At 39.5% G+C, this 21682-nt stretch overlaps 1 protein-coding gene across 5 annotated transcripts in view; it reads left to right on the top strand.

Moving 5' to 3' along the window:
• klf12b (Kruppel-like factor 12b) overlaps positions 1–21682 on the top strand; it is a 61846-nt gene that overhangs the window by 33149 nt on the left and 7015 nt on the right. For all 5 annotated transcript variants that reach the window (XM_055031807.1, XM_055031810.1, XM_055031809.1 and 2 more), the window contains 3 exons: positions 4584–5133; positions 11131–11266; positions 20717–20874. In XM_055031807.1, coding sequence (XP_054887782.1) covers positions 4584–5133; positions 11131–11266; positions 20717–20874 — 844 coding nt within the window. The remainder of the gene's footprint in view (positions 1–4583; positions 5134–11130; positions 11267–20716; positions 20875–21682) is intronic.

Genomic DNA, 21682 nt, shown 5'->3' with positions numbered 1-21682 from the left:
CAGTACTCGCTGTTGTTCGGTCTTTCATAACAACAGAAGTTACTCTAAACCTCGAGAATAAGTAGTGAACGAAATAAATAAACAGCCAGACTTTGTTAGTCACGGTAGAGCCCCATTGGGAAGCAGGGTGGACACTTTTTCAGAGAACCCAGTTGAATTTTAACTTGCATGTTATTTGCTTGATTTCACTTACACAGAGTTACGGTTCCATTGATTTTTTTTTTTTCACTGCTTCACTTTATATAAGGCAAACTCAGCCTTGCCCAATATGTCCATTTATGGTCCTTAACCAGGAATGTTTTTTTTTGTTCTCATTTTAGTTCATGATTAACAAATACAGCCTACTGTCTTTCACTATTTTATCTTGGTGAAGCAGCTGTTTAAGATTCACCGCCTGGGTAGATTACCTTGGAAATTTGTTGGAGTTGGTCCTGTCAATTTGTATTTGTATTGTAAAACAAACAACGTAATCCCAAAAACACAACATTAATACCATAATGTTATTAATGGCAAACTGATTTCAGTTGTAGTTTCTGGTAGGAAGGAAGTGAACAAAAGTGGGGATGCACTGATCACAGATCTGTGACTAATTTGTGATTTGTGGTTTTATCTGGCTCTAGCTTTTTTAAGAGCTATGATCTAAGAACTTGTGGGAGTAGCATTCAAGGGGTTATTTTTCCAATTTTCCTGTTGTTTATTATTTTACAAGCAGAGACAATGTGTGTGAGAGACAAGCCTTTATAAAAGGCTTTTTTAGACTTTTCTAAGAACTGTTAGTATAGCTAGCATTACTAAAACAACAACCTTTATTTATGTTCCCAAGGTTATGCAGACCTATACCCTAATTAGTTCTGGGTAAATATACACCCAGAACTAAAGTGTTAAAAATCAAAGCACCATTTCCAAATCTAACGTGTTTCCTGACAGGTAGACAGGATAAAGCTAAGCAACTTTGTTTTCTTACATTCAGCCTTCCTGTTATCTGCTAAATGTTTTGGTCTCTCTTACAGCCTTATTGAAGTATTGTTACCTCTGACTTAATTTAAAGAAACCTCCACACTGCTGGAAATAGCCAACTTTGAGTTCTTTTTAGTCAGTAGTGGTGTCCGTAATGAGGAGTCTTGCTGTCAGGGCTCCCTGTCAGCGGCCAAATAATGTGTTAATTGACTGGGAAAAGATAATCCTGTTTAGAATTTTGGCTGACCAGCTGTTCAACAGTTAAAGCCAGTCAAGGTGGTTAACTGTCTGATTCAAGTCGTTAACCAATTTGAAACTAAAGCATTGAAATAAATTGTCTCTGCAGAAACTTGGTGCTACCAAGATGGCGCCAATGCAGCATTTCTATAGTAATGCCATTTGCAGATTTTCTTTGCCACCTTACCATCGTCATCACTGTATGTGGATGGCCAGAACAACCTGGGTCCTCATTCAGACTGTTTGCCACAGTTTTAATTGTTTTAAATTGTGTTATTATTTCTCTGACAGTAGATACAAAGCGGCTTACTGATTTGCTTATAGTCATATCCTTACTTATGAAGATCATCTGCTTTATGTGAAGAGCATGTTCTCTGAATATCTTCAGTGGCTGAAAGATATGGAGCCCTGTTTCATGTTATACTTGGAACTTGGAGAAGCAGGGAATCAGTGATGACCGAAAGGAAATTGAAAATGGCACAAACTGAATAAAATCCTTTAGTCTATTTATCTTATTTGAATATTGTTTTTGGTGTCAGTGTTTGGATAAACAGTTATTTCTTAAAGTTGCATTTTTCTCTCAATTAGATAACTGCACTCAAATTACAGACTGTATTTTTCAAAGTTTTTGCATGTGAGATTAATGATTCTGTGAAATTCTAGTGAGGACTGTAATTTTTCCGCAGTACAGTGAAAATGTTGATATAATGTTGCAATAACTTCCTATAAATTAGTAGATATTTCAAAACAGCCCGATAGTCATGTGACACATGCACAGTATTCACTCGCAGAGAGTATGCGAGTGAATACTCGCGTAATATTCATTACAGTTTTTCTAAAGTAAGCATGAAGAAAGTTCATTTGTAGAGTGACCTACAGCAAGTGGGTCTGTAAGGCTGCCAACTGTCTCTCATTATATTCCTGTGTGACTGAACCAATAACTCAAAGCCCTTTTTCCTTTTGTTTTTATTTATTTTAGTGGCCTCAGTTACACAAATTGCTTGTGTAAGAACTGCCCGGAGTTTTAGATGATTTCCAAAGCGTAATTGTAGCAGCTGTGCTGTTGCTGTAATTTTTCCATCCTGAGCACTTACAAATTTGTCCTATTGAAATTTAGGCTTGTATCTGAAGTTGACCTAATTATTAGGAGTGCCTTATTAAAAGGGGTTTTGTTTTCTCACTCAAATCTTCATTGATGTTTTGTTTTTCTGAGGGCGACCTCTCAAAGGAAGAATCTGCTCCACCCATTATAACTTAATAACTATTGGCTATAAATGGTCAACTCCTTTGGAGGAGCCTCTGACTGAACTGCACTGCTAAGAGAAAAGTTCTGCATAGGAGAAGAAGAGCGATACTGTCTGATTTTAAGTTTTACATTGTTTATGTTGTGCTTCTTGCAGAATAGCCCAACATAAAGTCAAGTAAGTATGGTTCCATTTAGAAGTGCATTGTGGGTGGTAAATATGAACCAGACCGTCGTGTACTCTGAATCTCGACCTGACAGCAGTGGCCCTGAGCTGAACCCCATAAAGGTCCTGAGGCTATCGGAGGGCAGATTTCAGAGGGCACCATTTGTTTTACAACTTGGGACAAGTTATGCAGCAAGAAGCTCCAGCAATTCAGTCATGCTGAAATATAAAAATCTCCACAACTAGTGCAGATCCTTGCAAAAGTATTCACACCTCTTAAACTTTTTCACATTTTGTTACATTAAAATCACACACTTCAATGTATTTTATTGGGATTTTATGTCAGGTTAACAAAACTGCTACATAACTAGTAGCAAGTGGTGTTTTTCATAGAAAAGGAAGCAAAGGATGCACAATTGTTATCATTTGTTGACAACTGGGTAGATTTTCCTCAGGTGTCACAATGCACTCTACCCAAATCTACCCAAATACAGCTGCCCACTTAAAATGAAAGTCTGAACCAAGACAGATAGCATTGATGAGGGAAATAACCTTAAATATACACCCAGAACTAAAGTGTTTAAAAATCAAAGCACATTCAATCCAGGACCCAACTCATAGTAAGAACATCATATGTAATGTGTATTGCAAAGTTGACGACTGTATGATGTTTTATGATATGAAGCACTTTGAACTGCCTTGTTGACTTGGACTCAAAAACTGCTGCAGAACACTGAGCTTGATTTGTTGACATAACAACAATTGGCAAAGAATTTAATATCTTGATGTACAATAGCAGTGTAGACTTTCCCCAAAACACTTCTGTTGTAAACCACCCTTATTAGATGTTAATTTGTAAAAAGAAAAAAAAAATCTTAAAGATGCTTTTTTTTCTTCTGGTATCATATAGAATCCCTATAAAATACATTGAAGTTTGTGATTTTAACATGGTAAAATTATGAAAAATGTCAATCGTTGTCCAATAGAGTAATGCATAAAAAATGCAGACACATCCAGCAACGCTATCAAAAGGATGTGTAATTCACCACAAGATTAAGTCATAACATTATCTACAAAGAAAGAAGCGTGAGTCTAAAAAAGAAAGAACGGGCTCACAATACTCAAGGCGAAGATTATGCTGCTTTGATAATTTTAAAAAGTTTTTAGTTTAAGATGCCACATAGCTTCTATATCGAACAATGTGACTCAAGACTATTAGTCACATCAGACTTAGAGGAAATTAATACGTTTCCTCACCAAAGCTGTGATGCAAAAGGAGGGGCTAAAACGTCTGGAATTTTATAGGAACAAATAAAAACACAGTGGGCATTGCACTTGGATTAAAACCGTTCCATGAAGCGGCCGTGTCCCAATCTGCTCGGAGTTAAATCAAAGATGTGCTGATGGCTCCTTCGAGGCACCAGCCTCGGCCTTTGGAGGCCCTTCGCCTGAGAGACACAGAGAGACGGTCAGGAAATTGAGCCCATATGATGTTTTTCCACAGTCGAAAAGGGGAGATTTAGGAGAGATACGTGGGTAGCCAAGAGAGCTGCATTTGAGTGGGAGTCATGGAAAACAGGAGGAAGAGGGAGAGAGCTCGGCCCACGCCAAGAGAAAAGAAAGACTAGAGGAGGCGAGCGTGAGCGACACTATCTTTGCTCTTGCATTTTATCTTGCTTGAGTTAATGCTGCTCCTTTATATATAAATGTCACCGCATATCCCTCTTCTGACATCGCTAACATGCTAAGTAATTATTTCTGGAGAGGGAATATCGGCAGAAACAATTATCTTTGACCCTAATTCGTTAATGTGCACCTTTTTTGGCCTCACCGATGGGTGAGAGATAAGATTTCAGCTGGCTTTTTATGCCGACAGTTTTGCTTGTTTTTTTTTTCCCTCCTGTGTGTCACAGGTTAATGCATTTTTACGGCTCTGAAATAACAAAACTCTTAACGTCCTTTTTGTTTTCACTCCCACAGTCACCTAAAGTTCGCCCTTACTCGGCGATGGATGGCATCCCCTTCTTCCTCAGCAGAGTAAAGTCGGAACCCCCCGAGGATCTGCTCGCCCATGACCTCCACTTCCACACGCAGACAGAACCTGTGGACCTGTCAATCAACAAACCCCGCCCCTCCTCTTTGTCTACCACCACCGCGAGCATAACCTCCTCGTCGTCGCCCCCCCACAGATCCGCCTTCTCCCCGTCTTCGTTGTCGTCCTCCTCATCCTCCTCGTCTTCTCCGTCGGTTATCACCTCGGCTTCCTCGGTGCTCACGCCGGGCCCCCTGGTAGCTCCCGGAAGCGGGGTGAGAGGTCAGCCGTATTTGCACATCCTGCAGTCCGTTCCGCCGCCTCCGTCCAGCCCCCTGAGCCTGCAGGGAGCCGGGAAGCTGGCTGGCCATGTTCACCGCATCCCAGTTGTGGTGCAGTCACTGCCCCTCATGTACACCACTGCAGTGCGATCGCCCTCCAGCCTCAACAACGCTATCATGCTACCTCTACTGGAAGAGGCCAAAAGCCAGGGCAAAGGTGAGATCATGCTCTTAGGATTTATTACATATTCATGAGGAAGACTTTGTTCTTTTTAGAAAATAAGAAAAAATGAAAAAAAAAAAATCACTGTAATTTTCTTGCAGATATGTAATCAGAGATCCCAGGAAAAAAAAAGAGTTTTAGATTTTGTTCTGCTACCTGATTATTAAATATTTATTGACTTGGCAAAACATTAATGCAGTGTAGAAATTTTAAAGCATCCCTAATTTCTTTCCACTTTGGTTCCAAGAAGCAAACATCCTTGTAAACGTTTAGAACTGAGTCAATATAGGTTGAGTCTCGACCAGTTTCTTCAGGTTTTTTTAAGGGCTTTCAAAATACGTGGTTCAACCTTGGCTGCTTTTTCCCCTCAATCTCAAAATTTAAAGCAATGTTATTACAGAGAATTTTGATTTGTTGCAATAAAGTCTCACATCATGGACGCAAATAAAAGAAGAAATGGTGACTCACTTCAGACTTTTGCATAAAAATGTCCTAGCTTTTTTCGCAAAAGCTTCAACTAGCAGCTTTCAAAGTGACTACACAATTTGCTAAATTTCCAGAAGAGACTGTCAACCGTATATAAAAGTGCTTGTGACAAAATGTGTGAAGAGCTTTAAAATAAATTAATGCGTTCTTGCAGTAGCACAAACCCACACTGTATGTTTTTTTCAATCCTTTTAAATCCACCATATTTTCATTTCAGATCAGTGAATTGCACTCTGATACAAACAGGCCCACAGGATCACAGATCATATTTGAAAGAGACCAGAGATTTTATTTTATTTTTTCACATGTTCATCCTTCGTTCTTTAGCAGACTTTCCTGGAGCGTTTAATGTTGAAAAGATTTTTCATTTTTAGATCCATCTTACCAATGAAAGCCATACTGCCCCAGTGAAAGTTCCAGCACAGTTTAGCAAACTCCACGTTTTCGTTTGCTATAATAGGTTAGAAAAGGGCGTTTTTTTTTTTGACAAGACAGTGACTCCACTAAAGACAGAGCGTCACAGCCAAACATATTAAAGGAAAGCTTTGTGGAAGGAGAACGGATTTCAGATAAAGATGGAGAAAAGATGAGTTAAATGTGAACCAAAGGTAGTTGTGGTTTTTGAGTTAAATTTGTGAAAACATATTTTCCATGATATTGTGAGGTGCACCTGTGTTGTGAACCATTATTCTGATAGACAATACATATTGCACATACATTAGTCAGATTCATTGTGGGTCAGAAAGCTATCAAGAAAAGGTCACAACAAATAGTGGATTGCTTATCTGAATATCCTAATCTGAGGTGTGCAGAGGTTTCACTTCTTCTCTGATTTTCTGCAGTCAATTCACTGGCAGATTCAGTGCTGTGAACACAGCTAGTTTCAGAAATGTCCTCAGATGGAACAATTTTGCACCTTCCGAGCAAAGATAAGGTTTATGGATTTAACTTTTTTTGTCTATCTTAAATAGCCTGCTTCTTCTCCTCTGAAAAGCGGATATCTCAGATAGTGCGAGTATTAGACTTCTGTGGCACAGCCTCGACTGTGTTGTTGGTTTTTCTCTTTGGGTGTGGTTTTACTGCCAGCCGCTGGAAGAAAGCCTACAGGAGGTGTTTCTGTCCAAGTCCGCGCCATACACAGGGCAGCTTCTGGTTGCAAAAGAGGTCACTCCTAGTCACTCCCAGCAGAAAATGGATAGACGCATTTAGACTTGCACTCACGCCCATGTACAGTATGTTCTGTACATACAGGCAAAACAACAAAGATGTGTAATTAGAGCATGTGCTCAGACAGACACTTGGCTGCTTGGGTGGGGTGGTCCTCAGAGATGGGCGTTTTAAATGCCGTCTATGTGCTCTCTTGGAGAGCAGAGGAAAAAAAAAGACGGAGGAAAGGATAGAAAAAACAAAACTTGGACAAAAGGGTGTGGATGTTGATGGATATTGAAGATGTGTGGCACTGAAACAAACACATGCATGCACACACACACACACACATGCATGCACAGTTCAGTGCTGCTTCTAATAGGACCAAACAGGGAAATAGGGGGGAATCAGTGCTGCGTCTCGGGTGTGGTTGATGTTGTAAGCCACCAAGACAATTAAACCATTTTGCTATTTTTACATAATAAGACTTAATGTTGAAAAAGTGAAATATCCAACAGCAAAGTGGATAATACTGTGATGAACTACTGACCTATGTTGGGTGTACCCTGCCTCTGGCCCAGGGTTTAAGTGTGAGCCTATTGCTGCAAATAGGCTCCAGCTCCCATGCAAACCTCCAAAGACAAGTGGCTGGGAATGGACGATGTTTGGATGGATAATAATTTTTAATGCATTAGAGATGCTTTTCTGCATCTTAAGCCTAATGCTAGTTTTCTGAAAAAAAATTACAAACACAACCAATCTTGGTATCTTTCTGTCAAAAAATATGTCTGTGTAAACCAGGTACATCTCTGAATAAAGTTGGGGTGTTCCTCAAGGATGGGTCTTGGGACAACTTGTAGATAAAGGATTTGAATTCCATGTTACTGACTGCTAATTTTTCTTTTCATGCAAAACTACCCCTGATGCATTCTGTCAAATCACCTCTTTACCAGGCATCATGTCCTACCTTAAACATTACTGTAATCAGTAAAACTTTGTGAAACTCCAAATTAATTTTGAAGATAAAAGAACAATCTAAATAGATATTTTTATAACTGAGGTCTCTGAAGATTTCTTCTGTTGCTGTCCTTTGCAGAATGAATTAGAAATCAAACAGTTGGTACAAGCTCCTGTTATCTAACTGACTGAATCTGGTCTTTTTTCAGACCAAGAATATCAGCAACTTCCTCATCTTTCATTGACTATGCAGCTTTAATTAACATAAATGCTTCGTCATATTGCAATGCTTTCGATATAGCTTATTATGTGTCGAGATACGTAACAAATGTGTGTGTATATATATATATATATATATATATATATATATATATATATATATATATATATATATATATATATATATATATATATATATATATATGTGTGTGTGTATATATGTATATAAATGGACTCATGAGTGTTGATCAGTCTCCTTTGTATTGGCACACTGGTTCATAAATTCTTTCAATGCATCTGACCCATCATAAACAATATCTTATGATGTGGTAAAACTGCAGGAATTTATCAAATTCATTGATATAAACAGTTGTTAATCACACTAATATTCTTATATTGATTTGTGGAAAAAAGAATTGTAACTTTCTGGCTCACACTTGTGAAATATACTCCAAAATCAGCAGCATATGAATCAACTTGTGTCTGTGAGAGCATTCGAAGAACTGTATGCATCAATATCACTTGGAATATAAATGTTTTAACTGCTGAGTTTCCCAATAATTGATCTTGACTCACAAGTGTTTTTCTCTTTGGATTTATTGATTGTATTTAATTATTTAAAGTTCTTCTTGTATACTTTATATATTGACTCAGTTTTAGTGCTTTTTTGCTTTGCTGTCAACTTGATCTCATCACTCCTAAATAATATTTTCGATTGTAAGTTTTATTCACAATCTAAACATTGTGTGAATAAACAAATCCCACTTAGGAGAACTTTAAAGTCAGCATCGTTCTCTTTAAGTTCTCAAGTCAGACGTATGGACGCACACACACACATGCGCGTGCACACACCCTCCTGTGCAGACGCACACAGCGCAGGTTGGCCACCCTCTTTCAGTGAGGGTGATACCCTTTTCTTTCACTGCTGTCTCCCTGTCTCCGGCAGGAGGTTTCCATGGAAACAGGGCTTGACTGGAAACAACAGGAGCGAAAGAAAGAAATCCAGTGCTCTGCCCACCTCTCCACCACTCCTCCTTTGTGTCCGTCATTCAGAATGACCCCCCCCACACACCCACTCCCACCCACACCCTTCGCTCTCCCCCCTTCCAAGTGATGCATTTCGAACTAATTACAGGTTTTTGACGGGGCCGCTGACCACTCTGCATGTCTTCATCCGTGACAAGAGCACAAAACCTTTAAAAGCAAAAGTCCAGCAGAGTTGAGCATTATTTTTTTGTGCGCCCCCCAGCCCTTATCACCACCCACCCCCCCATTCCCCCCTCAATAATAACAGCATGTCTGCTCCTAACTCAAGACCATTATTATGAACCATTATGGCCACAGTCTCAGCTGTGAGGGCAGAGGAGGTGAAGTCCTGATAGCTTATAAAAGCCCAAAGCTTCACAGCAGCTAGACATTAGTGAACAGCACTGTATATGTATCACCATATATGCTCTGTCTGCTGGGTGTTTTATCTCCAGACATAAAATCTTATGCCATGTTATTTCAGGATTGATTTTTTTCCAGCTTAATTGTGAAATTGCTCCAATCCTGCAGATTTTAGCACCTTTCCTTTGACAAGTACTCCCCAGCACGTCTGTATTTATGTTTTTTTTTTTTTCTGACAATGATTTCTGGAGTACTCCAGGATGTTCTCTGCTTGTGTCCATGGAGACAGAAGGGACAGTATCTCTGTGAGCTTTGGAAAAGAATCTGAATTTCTCGTCAAGGACAACTTGGCACAAGGATGTAACTTTTTTATATAGCTCCACAAGTTTAATTTCAGATTTTGCAGACGTTTAATCATTTTAAGTGTGAGATCTTACCGATTTAAAACGACATACTTCAGAGACTTACTACTTAGAGTCTAGTAAATTAGATTACTGTGTGCTTCCCTCAGGAGTACAGTTACTTGAAGAAGCATTAATGCTGCATGATTGTTTTCACATTTTGTCACATTTTATTTTGCTTTTGTGTGACAAACCAACATTAGCGCAAAATTCTGAAATTCCGAATGCCACCGTTTGTTGAAATTACAGATGCAAGTTTTTCTTAATTTGTTTGTGCAACAGACAGACAAATTTGTGTTTGTGGTAAAGACAACAAACACAAATTTGTTGTGTTTGTTGCCATACAGACTAAAACTTTTGCCATTTTCTCAAACTGTGTGTAACTGTGTCTTTCCAAGTTTTTCCAAGTTTTTCTAATGCATCTCTGTTTTGGGTTTCTTTTTAACATACGACCATACTTTATTATAAATTGTTGAATTTTACTTCCAGCTGTATGTTTTAGGTCATTAGTGATTTTGTTTGGTTTATCTTCATCATGTCTGGGCAGTTTTCATGTCACTGCATAAATAGATTGCTCACAGCATACCATCATTATGTCTCACTGCTGGAAGCATAATGATGTTTTTACCTATGCCTGTTGTCTTAGGTAAAAAGTAATTTTTTTTATTCAGATGTGATCAAAGCACCGTCCACATCTTATTTTTGCACCCTACAAGGTTGCAAATTGGACTTCTTCCACCCATAGAACTGGGTGGACAGCAAACACACCTGTTTGCTACTTTTCTTGGTCTTTATGATGCTGGTTGTTCTCTACTGTTCTCTAATAAACTTGAATACATTGTTGCATTGAAATTTTAGGATGTAATGTGACAACCTCATAATTTTCAATGGGTATGAACATTTTTGCAATAACTTCATTCTACATGCCTGCATTTTCTTGTTAGATTTATTACATTTTTGCACTGGGACAATGACAGATTCGTTAAATGTTTCCACAACTGCACTAACAACCAAATAGTGCTCCCCTCTTTCTATCTCCCAGGGTTTAGGCTAGCATAGATTGTGTGTGTGTGTGTGTATTTTTCCTGCGCTCCCTTTATTCTGTGAGTGTGCAGCCGCTGGGTTTAGTGTCATGGTTGGCTGCTCTGTCCACAAGTTGGGCACTGGAAATATACCAGGGCTGAGGACACAGTGGCTCTGCAAAAGGAATACATTTTCTATATCAGTACACATTTTGACAGTGATAAAAAAGACTCAGTGTGTTTAAACTGAAAGAAATTGAATTATTTCATTACACTTAGTAATGCTTTTCACGACGATGTGATCCGGCTTCTAAGTTTACAGCTCCAGTGTCATGTCTGACTCCTGTGTGTGTGTGTTCGTGTCCCTGCAGTACACACAGACCCCAATGGCTTGTCACCGAGGCAGATCAAAAGTGACAGCGATGACGATGACCTGCCGAACGTGACCCTGGACAGTGTTAACGAGACCGGCTCAACGGCGCTGTCTATAGCCCGGGCTGTGCAAGAGTGAGTATCGCCGCCTTGTTTGATATGTGCCGTGCAGAGCTCTGCAAAAACCAAAGGTGAAGTCAGTTTAGCTGTTTTTATTTTTTATTTTTTTGGGAAGGAAGAGAGCGGGCAAAAGAGCAAACAGCCACAAAGGAAGTTGAGCCAAGATAGTGATGACCTCAGTGCGAACCTGCTCGGGCTTGCCTGTTGTTATGACCCTTTTTTCAACTGTCTTTGTGAAAGAGGTGCATCACATCCCTCACAGTTTCTTAGCAACCAAAAGTCATTAAGAATGTTTCTAATGACACCATTTTAACATCATATAGATGTTAAAATGTGGTGGCTTACAGATTTGTTAGAGGCTTTCATCAACTATTTGAAAAATGTATTGATGTCAAATGTACTTTTCTCTTTACCTTTTTAATCAAATAAGTCGTGCCTTCTGGTGTTTGACATAAAATGGACATGAGCAATGAACAGTTTCATTTTCCTTTGTTACTTCTACTCCACATTTCTTTCAAATTACATTTTTAACTCCCGCCTTTAAGGTGAACTTTGACTCTCCCTAGCTGGTTGTCCATTCTAACAATAGTTTTTCACAACTTCAATAACAACAACATTGTTGCAAAGGGAGTCTATTGTGTCATGGTTTCTTTCTTTTGAAGCTGGTGTTTCTTCACATCACATTCCTAGAATGTGTGGCATCAAGTGTGAGAGAAGTAGATTAGAGAAATAAGAGATTCATTTCACCCTATGTGATTCAAAAGAGAGTACACCCTATGTAAATTCTAGGGTTTTATGTGTTTTCTTTATCTCAAGTTTTAGGGTGTACTTAGTTTTTTGCAAACCTTTTCACAATGGCCCAACTTTAGCTTCAGAAATTTTGACTTGACGTGCAACGAGTGGTGACTGATTTTGTACAATTAACTAGATAATTACAGAACCTGGTACAATAAAGTCCTAAAGTTGCTTTTATCATTTTGTCGAGAGCTACATTTCTATCACAGAGGGTAGTCAGAGGTTTGACTCCTCAGATCTCTTCCACTGGGGTGTGTGTGTTTTTTAAATGGTGCTAGACTCAAACAAAGTCTTCAGTAATTAGCCTCGGTTTACAGCATTACAACCAAGTAGAGATTGCACTAATAAACAACTTTTGGCAGATTTTAAATGGTTGTGCACATCTTCTTGTTTAATCTGGTAAAAATTAACTGAAATTAGAAATATATAACCATGTACAACACAGACAACAACTCAGATTAATGTGCAACAAGCTGCAACAAAAAACACCTTTTGTGTTTTTCGGGTCTTCAAACCATCCAATCGGTAGTAGCGACGGGCGGTGTGTACAAAGGGCAGGGACTTTGTACACACCGCTTATGATGATAGTTTATTATGTTATTTGATATTTGTTAGAAAATATTGTGATATCTGAAATTTTGACTCCACAAGTCAAAATTTCACTATGTCTAAAAAAACATCAAAAGTTTGGAATGTACACCTTTTAATTAGTTTATCAGCACGCTGTGTCAGCTGGATCCACAAACAGCATGGCTAGCTTCACTGAATACAAACACAATTCTCTGTGTATTCATCATATTCAATGCAGACCATTACCTTCGCTTTATGATTTCCAAAAAGATTGTTAATGATAGAAATACTCCTACTTTAACATGGTTACCCTTTCAGGTATGTTGAAGTCAAGTTTCTATTTTTAGTCAAAATCCTGCCAAATAGCTGACTCACTTGGCTTCCTGTTGTCGCTAAAGAAGTCCTGTGTATGTAATGACCATCACCAGTCAAAGTCTATGTCTGTTGTAGCAGCCTGAATGAACAGCTAACATATCTTTCAATAATGTACAACTTTCTGTTATATTACAAGTTTTGTGCTTGTGTTTAACATAATTTTTAAACTCCTAAAACGAAAACCCAAAAGAGCTATATTTGAGTTTTCTTCATTTAGTACCAGCAGCCACACTCAAAATTGTTGTGCTACCTCGTGGCACTGAGTTTGTTGCATTCACTGATCAGAATAGACTGAGTTTTTGAGCATCCAGAAGCTCATTTTGATCACCAGTCAATTTATGGCTGCAGCTCTAGAATAAAGAGACAGTTTTTTTCAACAGGATTTTTTATTTATTTATTTATTTTCCTAAATAATTTTATCTTCGCAGGACACAAAAACTTGAACTTCCGTAGAGTTGTTGAACATTTGACTTGCACAAAAAATAAATATTTTCAAGAAGACTAAAATGTGTTACACACTAATACATGTCAAACATGTATGGCACACTTAAAAGCAACAACAACATGTACATAAAGAGGTTCCCCAGTAGCTTAAATGTTTTCCTTGATAACCTGCAGTCAGAGCTTTAACTTCACGACCTGCTGCTCAAGTGCTCCTCTACTTTCCAATGCATCTGTGTGGGTGTGAATCTATAAAACTGAATACATATGGCTCAGACATACTTTGTGCCCTGTTCGGCCTGCAGACATCAGCTCCTGCAGTGCCAGTCCATCTGTGTCGAAATGAAAAGACTTCCTCTCCAGTGGATGACAGCTTATAATATTCTGATCCAAAGCAGGAAATCAGAAGCATTCAGATGCACTTGGCTCAGTCCCGCCATCCGCCGCCGCCACTGCTGCCCAGAAAGCCTGAACAGTCAAAACTTCCAACCTAGTCAACTCCAGGAGCATTTTCGCAGATTAACCACAAGGAAATTATTGGAGGAGGGAGTGAAAATTTGACTAATGATGCAACATCATTAGCAAGGCTGAAGCCCAGCTTGGCTTGTTTTTTCGTGGTAATGCTCCAGCTTTCAGGGTCGACATTTGTTTGTACACTCGCTCTATTAAAACGTACACTAATTAAACCAAATGAGCTTTTGTGCGACACATTAGGATTTAAAAAAAAAAAAAATAGCAGGGTCACTTTGCTCAGAAGAACAGGTTGCCATTTCTCCGATGCACGCAGGGACTCACTCTAGGATTCGGGTTTCAGTGCAGGTTATTGAAAGGGACAGGCGTGCCCCAGAGTGCCACACGTGGGCACTGGTTTGGTCAGAGGACAACAGAGGTTGGCAGAACCCAACCTTGCACTGCTCAAGCTTTCACTATGGAGATAAATCACCACCCTGGAAAAGCAATACCCTGCCAGGGCCTGCCCACACACTCACTTCTCTATGTGCAAAGTGCAAGCTGTGTGGAAACTGTGTGCATGCTGTGTGTATGTGTGTGTGTGGTGGGGGGTAGGAGGGGCTGAAAAAGTATGTGCGCACACTTGTAAGTATTCATCCCTGGCATATGTGTGTTCTGTGCCGTTGGCGTGCATCTGTCTCTGCACGGTGGTCGGAACAGCTGGTTCCAGGGGGTGGTCGGCCATTGTCAACAGGAACACAGACTTGCGTGTTTGTCTGTGAAAAACAAAGCAGTCTGTGGCGTTCTTGAGTTACATGCCGGCCTGGTGACAGGAAAGGAGAGAGTGTGCGCTGCGTTGTGACACACCACACGAGCTCCCTGGACATCTTCACAGCAATCGAAGCCGGGATATTACTCCGACGTGTCGCTATGTTTCCTGTTTTCTACACTTGTATAGCTTTTCTCTTTTTTTTTTCATGCTTTAATTTGGCCCCTGCATTTACACAAGCGGCCCGCTCAGAGTGCGTCAGGGAGGAGAGGTGTGAGGGTGGAGGATGGGAGTGCCTGCAGCTTCCAATCCAGGTATCCATAAATAAATAACTGAGTGAAAGGAGAGAGTTACGGTGTGTGTGAGTGGATCATGCTCTTCTAGGGCAGCCTCCTCCATATTCATGCGTTTCCTTGGGGACGGCTGGATGGGCTATTGTGGAAGAGCGAGGGTGAAAGAGGAAGAAGGAGAGAAAAAAGTGTGCGACTGCGTGCGTGTGCGTTTGGGAGGAGTAGCCTCTGCTGAAGCCTGGCTGGTCCCCAAGGACCCAGTGGCCACACAACAGAGCAGGTGGATTGTTGAGACGTGGGGTAGTGTCCTCCAACAGGTACGGGAATGCCCGATGGGCTGTCTCCCACGGCACACGTCGAGTCAGAGGCTCCTTTTTCCTGTTTTCCTGATAAATCCACAACTCTGTTTGAAAAGCAGTTTGTGTGTCAGGGCTGTTTTGACCTCAGCTGCCCGTGAAAATCCTGAAAAATAGGCGCCGTGTTTGGGTTTTGAGTATTCAGGTGACAGGTGAGGAGATGAGGGGGTGGAGGGGAAGGGGAAAGTTGGAGAAGCAGATGAACTAAAGCAGAGGTCAGTTCTGTTTGCAATCAGTTTCATCTGCACTTCCTATTTTTCCCTCTTCTGCTTTGAGTGATGCAAACAGACACATTCATTCAACCAAAAATGTTACGCTGACACAAGTTTGGAAGCAGCAGAGTTTGCCTCTGGAATCTCATAAGAAAATAAATCAAATTCATGTTCCAAAAGAACTGCAATTTAACTAGAATTTGAGACGGAAATAGAAAGACAATTATATGGAACTTATTTTTGCTGCTTTGCCAAAGTATTAACACCCCTTGAACTTTGTCATATTTTTTTCATGTTCCAGCCATAAAACTCCCTGTGTTTTGCTGGAATCTTATTATTTGGAGCAAAACAAAGTGGATAACTGTTCAGCTTTTCCTCCATGATTGACGTTTGTTTACCTCCATGCATCTTTCCATCAACTCTGACCAGTTGCTGATGTAGTAAATCGTCCATGCAGCATGACGCTTCTACGACCATGAAGATGGTGTGTTCAGGGTCTGGTTTTAGATTTCGCCTCAACCACAGTGTTTTGAATGTAGGCTAAGAAGTTACAAATTAGGCTCATTCTCCTACATGACTTTTGACAAACTGTAAACTGGACTTGTTTTCTTTTAGGCCATATTTGCAGATTGAACTAGTAGCAATAATAGTTAACAGATTCTCCTACATGAGCTGTAGATTTCTCTAGCTCATACAGAGTTTCCCTTCGCCAATTCTCTGATTAACCCTTTATGACCTAAATTCCAACTCTGCGCCCAAATATTTCTGCTTATTTTAATTGTACACAGTTCTTTAAATGTCCTGTGAGTAAATATATTTACCCATTTATCCATAAGAACTGGGACTTTCAATGTCTACCAAGTTATTTGATCAATTTACTGTTAATCAAAAGAGTGCACCTCAGATTGATTTCACTCCCTGCTGCAGCAGAGGTGACATTACCGTAACAACCCAAATATTGGTTGGAATCCTTTTGAATTTTTCAGAGTGTGGCAGAATTACGGTACGGCAAATTTGGCTGGATCGCCGGCTCTCTGTTTTGTTGGAAAGGTTAATGCTCTTCCTACTCAGTAGAGGTGTAATGCTTCAGTTTTGTCATGACCTTCTGTTTTTAGAACTATCAGGTGAGTTGGATCTAAAAGTGGAAGGACACCAGCCCTTAAGGCAGGAATTTGTACACCCCAGACGTAAAGTCATCAGTTGATTCCCTTTGAAGACGTTGTTTGTTTAAGCAGCGCAGCTTTTCGTGATTGTAGCGTCAACCTGCAATCACGAGTGTCAATGGTTTGTCAGACGTGCTTCTAAACTCATGCAGTGACCACAGACTTGAGGCACTGTACATGCCTGCTGCTCAGTTTGTGACCTCAGCCCCTGCTTTTACTAAATCACTATTGTTTCATTACTAAATGGTTATTCAGTCATTAAAATTCCCAAAATGGGTTAGGACGTGATCTGAGATTGTGAAATTTTGCTTTGAAAATTATTAAATGAGGTCATAAAAGAGCAAAACAAACCATCCTCATCTTTTTTTTTCTCTCTGTTGTATTGCACAACGTCTAACGTCTTTGTTTTTTCATCAAGCAGAGTACGTTCTTGTCTGGCCAACAGTAATGCTAAGCTATTAAAATGTTTTAGTTTTCATAATGTGAAACAGAAATTGGGAAGTTGTCAAGTTTGTAAAAAAAAAGAAAAGAAAAAGCCACTTTCTTTCACTACCACTGTTTATGCAGTGACATTAAGTGCTGTTGTGTCTACAAGGACTGAAGTATTTTACAAATTTTCATAAATACCCAAAATGAGCACACGTGAGCTTTGTCTTCAGTAATGACAGAATCAGGAGCAGAAAAATTGCTCATTAATGGATGTATCTGCTTGTTGTAAGACAGAGCAACCAGAATAGAAAGATTTAGACTTTTTGGGATGATATTATAATCACGAAGTTACAGTCAGGATGAAGTCAGAATGTAAACATCTGCCTCATCTGTTCGGTGTCTGAGCCCAGAGTGTTTCCATTGTAAATCCTGGCGCTCTGCTTCACTTTTCCCTGGCAGACACATTTTCTCATACAGTCCCAAACACTTTAGATTGTGGCCTGCAGTGCCTTGCAAAAACTATTCATACCTTTTGAACTTGATTAAATTTGATCACGGAGCACATTGAGAAGAGGAAGGGGAAACGACAAGCATATTTTTTAACATTTGGTGCAAAGAAATTCTGTATGCATTAAGCTTCCTTGTGTCAGTACCTTCAGCTGCAGCTGCAAGTCTGTTGGTATGTCTACCAGCTTTTCACATTACCTCTCTATTAAAATTGCTTGAGAATCTTCATTTTCAAGTCTTGTCATAGACTCTGGTCTTTTTTGACACATAAATATCGGTTGATTTAAGTCAACCGGCTGTAGCTCTGACTGTATGTTTCATGTCATTTGAGGCTCTAACGGGTTTTCTCCCAGGAATGTTTTGCGTTTAACTTAACATGTTTTCATATCCGATCAGCTTCCCTCTTCCCACTGAAACAAAGCAACCCCACAGCATGATGCTACCACCATTCCTCCACACCTGGGATGGTGCATTCAGGGCCAGCGGTTTTATGAGTTCTGCAACACAGAACATTTTGCATTTGATCAGAGCTCCTTCATCCATGTTCGCTACGCTCCCTTCATGCTTATGGCAAACTTTAAACTTTTTTCAAACTTTTGAAGTGCCTGCTTAGTTGTGCTTCTGTGCCCTTATGAATACAATCTGTTTAGGTGACTTCTAGAGGAAATTTTATGCACTGGGTCTCATTTAAAGGCATCAGATCAAAGGGGCTGAAAACATAAAATGCATAAATTTTCTTTTGCTTCACAGTTAACCACTGCTTTACGTTTTTCTATCACATAAAGTCCCAAAGAAAACTAAAGTTTGTGATGGTAAAGTGAAAGAATGTTTAAGTCTTTCAAAGTGTACGATGACTTCTGCAAGCCGATGTAAGTTTACTAGTTATTTAACTAGATGGCTTATGAAAAACAATAAATTCATGTGATTTATCTAGATGTAAAACTTTAACATCCGGTTGTTGTGCTGTTTGCGAGCTAAGAGAGAGCAACAGAGCAAGAAGGGGAGAGGGAAGTATGAGTTCGCTTCATATCTGACCCGTGTGCTCATTTCCTGTACGGCTTCTGGTTGGTAGGAAGCCAATAGTAACAGGTGATTTGTAATCATATGCGTGTGTGTGTGTGTGTGTGCGCATGGTGCATCTCTGTGATTCTGTCTCTCTGTGTGTGTTTCTCTCTCTGTAAGGTTGTTCAGTACCCCCGAGCCTGTGTTTGACAGCTCATGCTTTTGGTGAAAGACAGCGAGACGGGAAGTGGGTTGTGTGTGGCGGAGACAGTTCACAGGAGGGCCTGTCTGGCAGCCTCTGCTCCTCTTTCAAATCCCTTTAACATGATCAGAGCTGTTCTTCTTCTGAAACACCCACAGCTCCCCCCCGACCCCAATCTCTGACCCCCTCACCTTTTCCTCCGTAAATGCAGCGCAGCAAACTCCACCGCTGCTCTGAGAGCCCCATTAAATATATTTCACAGATATTACTCCTCCTCTTAAGTAAACAGAGATCCTCTTGTTGTTTCTGCGTAGCGTATCTCCTGCCTCTGGGCACTGTGCTGGGTGTGTGATGCAGTCATGTGTTTATCGTTTCATGAAAGGTGCTCCCTGTTCTACCGTCAACAGTCTGGGGTGAGGCATGAAGTCCGCACTATTACAACCCCTGGGTTCCTCTTCTTATAACTTTATTGTTTCAGGCGAGTTCTGATGAGGCCTGCAAATAATAAAAGAGGACAGTTAGACAGTTTAAAACTTTGCTCCAACTCCATTTACTGACTCCCTGGGGTTTCCCATTTTTGGCCTCGAGGAATCATAAAATCAGCACTTAATTTAGTGTCATGAGCTAACTGGGGAATTATTGTGATAACTGGATAAGACTAAGAAAAAGAAATGTTTTATTTGCCAAGTTCGGATGATCCAAAATGCCTCTCTGCTCAGCTGCCGCCGCACAGATACTCTTCTGTAAAGCTGCACTGCCACCTGCTGGCAAAGTTACGTTTCTGCTGCTTTGTGCCATAAAATGTACAGATTTCCTGTCAGTATCAATGTTATTGACAGGTATCATTGATTATTTTGTCTATAAAAACTATTTTTTATGGTAGAAAAGGTTGCACAGGCAGCATAAAAATAATTAAAATAAATGGCATATATTGTTTTATCAACTTATTACTCTTATTGGTACTTTTTAAAGAAAAAAGTCAATCTTAGCATGCATATTAAAACTAAGATAAGAAAATAAAAAATAAATTTTATAAACACAAGTTTGCTTGGTGAATGCAGTTTTTTCTATGTAAATAAATAATTTAAATACACTTAAAAAGCATCAGGAAAAACCACAAAGCTACCTGAACTCATAACTTCTTTTACTCACAGATTCATTACTGCTCTGTTGCATCAGAAAGTCACTTTGAACAAGCTTTTCTTGTTCAAAATTTCTCAGGACTGTGGCTTGGCTCCTCCAAAAATGTTGATGTTGCTTCCATTCCGAGGAAACGGGTTGAGAAAATGGAAAATTAACTTTGAGCCAAAATCTTCCAGCTGTATGGATACATTTAGGACTCACTGTAGGAATATTCATTCTGTGCAACGGTGAAAACGTCAGCCTGGCATGAGCAAAACTGGAATGGGTTAAAACTGACACATGTCTACTGAAGCTGTGAAAAGATTACCTGAGAAACATCCAAGAAGCAGCTGGAAACATTCATCAATATGTGCTGTGCAAAGACGAACAAAGGAAAGAGAAAAAAAAACACTTTAGTCAGATCAACAACAGAAAAGAGTGCAACCGACTGAAAGAAGACGGAAAGGTCACATTTGAATAATTGTACAGTATTTGTATACATTCTTACAATCTTCATCGCTGTAAGTTATGCAAAATATTTCAAACAGAATGTGTCAAGCTCAGTTTTCTGTCAATAATAGCAACATTGTACCCACATTCTGTCGCTTTGGTCATCGTTTGAGCAACCAAGTTTCTAATCCTCAGCGCCTAACACAAGACAGCCAGTGAAATTAATGTCACTGTTGTCAGGACAAGTTTTGTATTTTGCTGTTATTTTGGTGTTATTGTCACAACTTCATATTTCTTTTATACTGACGTCTTTTGGGCCTTGTGTCTTGCAGCTCCATGTCGCCGTTCAGTATTGACAGCATCCGACGCCCCCGGAGGTCAGAGTCACCTGACTCGAAGAAGCGAAGAATCCACAGATGTGACTTTGAGGGTTGCAATAAAGTGTACACCAAAAGCTCGCATTTAAAAGCACACCGGAGGACACACACAGGTCAGTTCTCTGTGTTTGAAGATGTTGTTGTTTTTCTCCAGGCAAGTGAAGCTGAGATATATTGAGGCTTCATGACGCTTGTGGACATTAAGTCGCATGAGAAGAATGAGAAGTTCTTATTTTTTCCATTCCATTTAGAAATTTATGGACAAATATTGAGAATTAAATCAAAAGGTTGAGAAAATATCAGCATTTTGATAAAAAAGGCAAAAGGTTATACAATGTTGAAAGTTGAAATCTTAAATAAAAACTAAACATCTTGAAGGCAGTGTTGAATTGGTTTGTTTTATAGAACTTAGTGATTTTAAGGTTGTTGTTTTTATTTCCAAGTATCTGGAATTTATCTTCAGCATTTGGACTTTATATTTGGTCTTTCTCCTCGTCCTTCCGTGTTTTTACAAAACCCGTCTTCTTTCGTCTCTATCCTTTTTCTCCTTGTGACTCTAACGGCCTGTTATCAGGAACAGAGTTTCATAGAAATAGAAAAAAGAACTATGTCTCAAATTTGTGGCCAAGATAAATGAGCCCCCGAATTAACAGGAGAGATTACTGATAACTAAGTAAAACTTCCTCACACTCAAAAAGTAAAGTAAAAATGTAAATAAAAACACTTTAGGTATATTTGTTTTTGTTGGACTTATCTTTACGGAATAAATTCTCAAATTAGAAGTTGGATTTATCAAACGTTTCAGTGGAAGATGATGGTAAGGCAGTAAATAATGTATTTATTTTAAGTATTGGTACACATCTTAACTTTAACTTTAACTACACTCCACGTATATTCAACCAAAGATTTCTTTCATTGTTT

Source organism: Poeciliopsis prolifica, unplaced genomic scaffold, assembly GCF_027474105.1.
Source record: "Poeciliopsis prolifica strain line A6 unplaced genomic scaffold, Auburn_PproV2 SCAFFOLD007, whole genome shotgun sequence".
NCBI classification, from domain to species: Eukaryota; Metazoa; Chordata; class Actinopteri; order Cyprinodontiformes; family Poeciliidae; genus Poeciliopsis; species Poeciliopsis prolifica.
The sequence above is the reverse complement of the archived record's forward strand: the minus strand, read 5'-3'. Positions and strand labels throughout refer to the sequence as shown.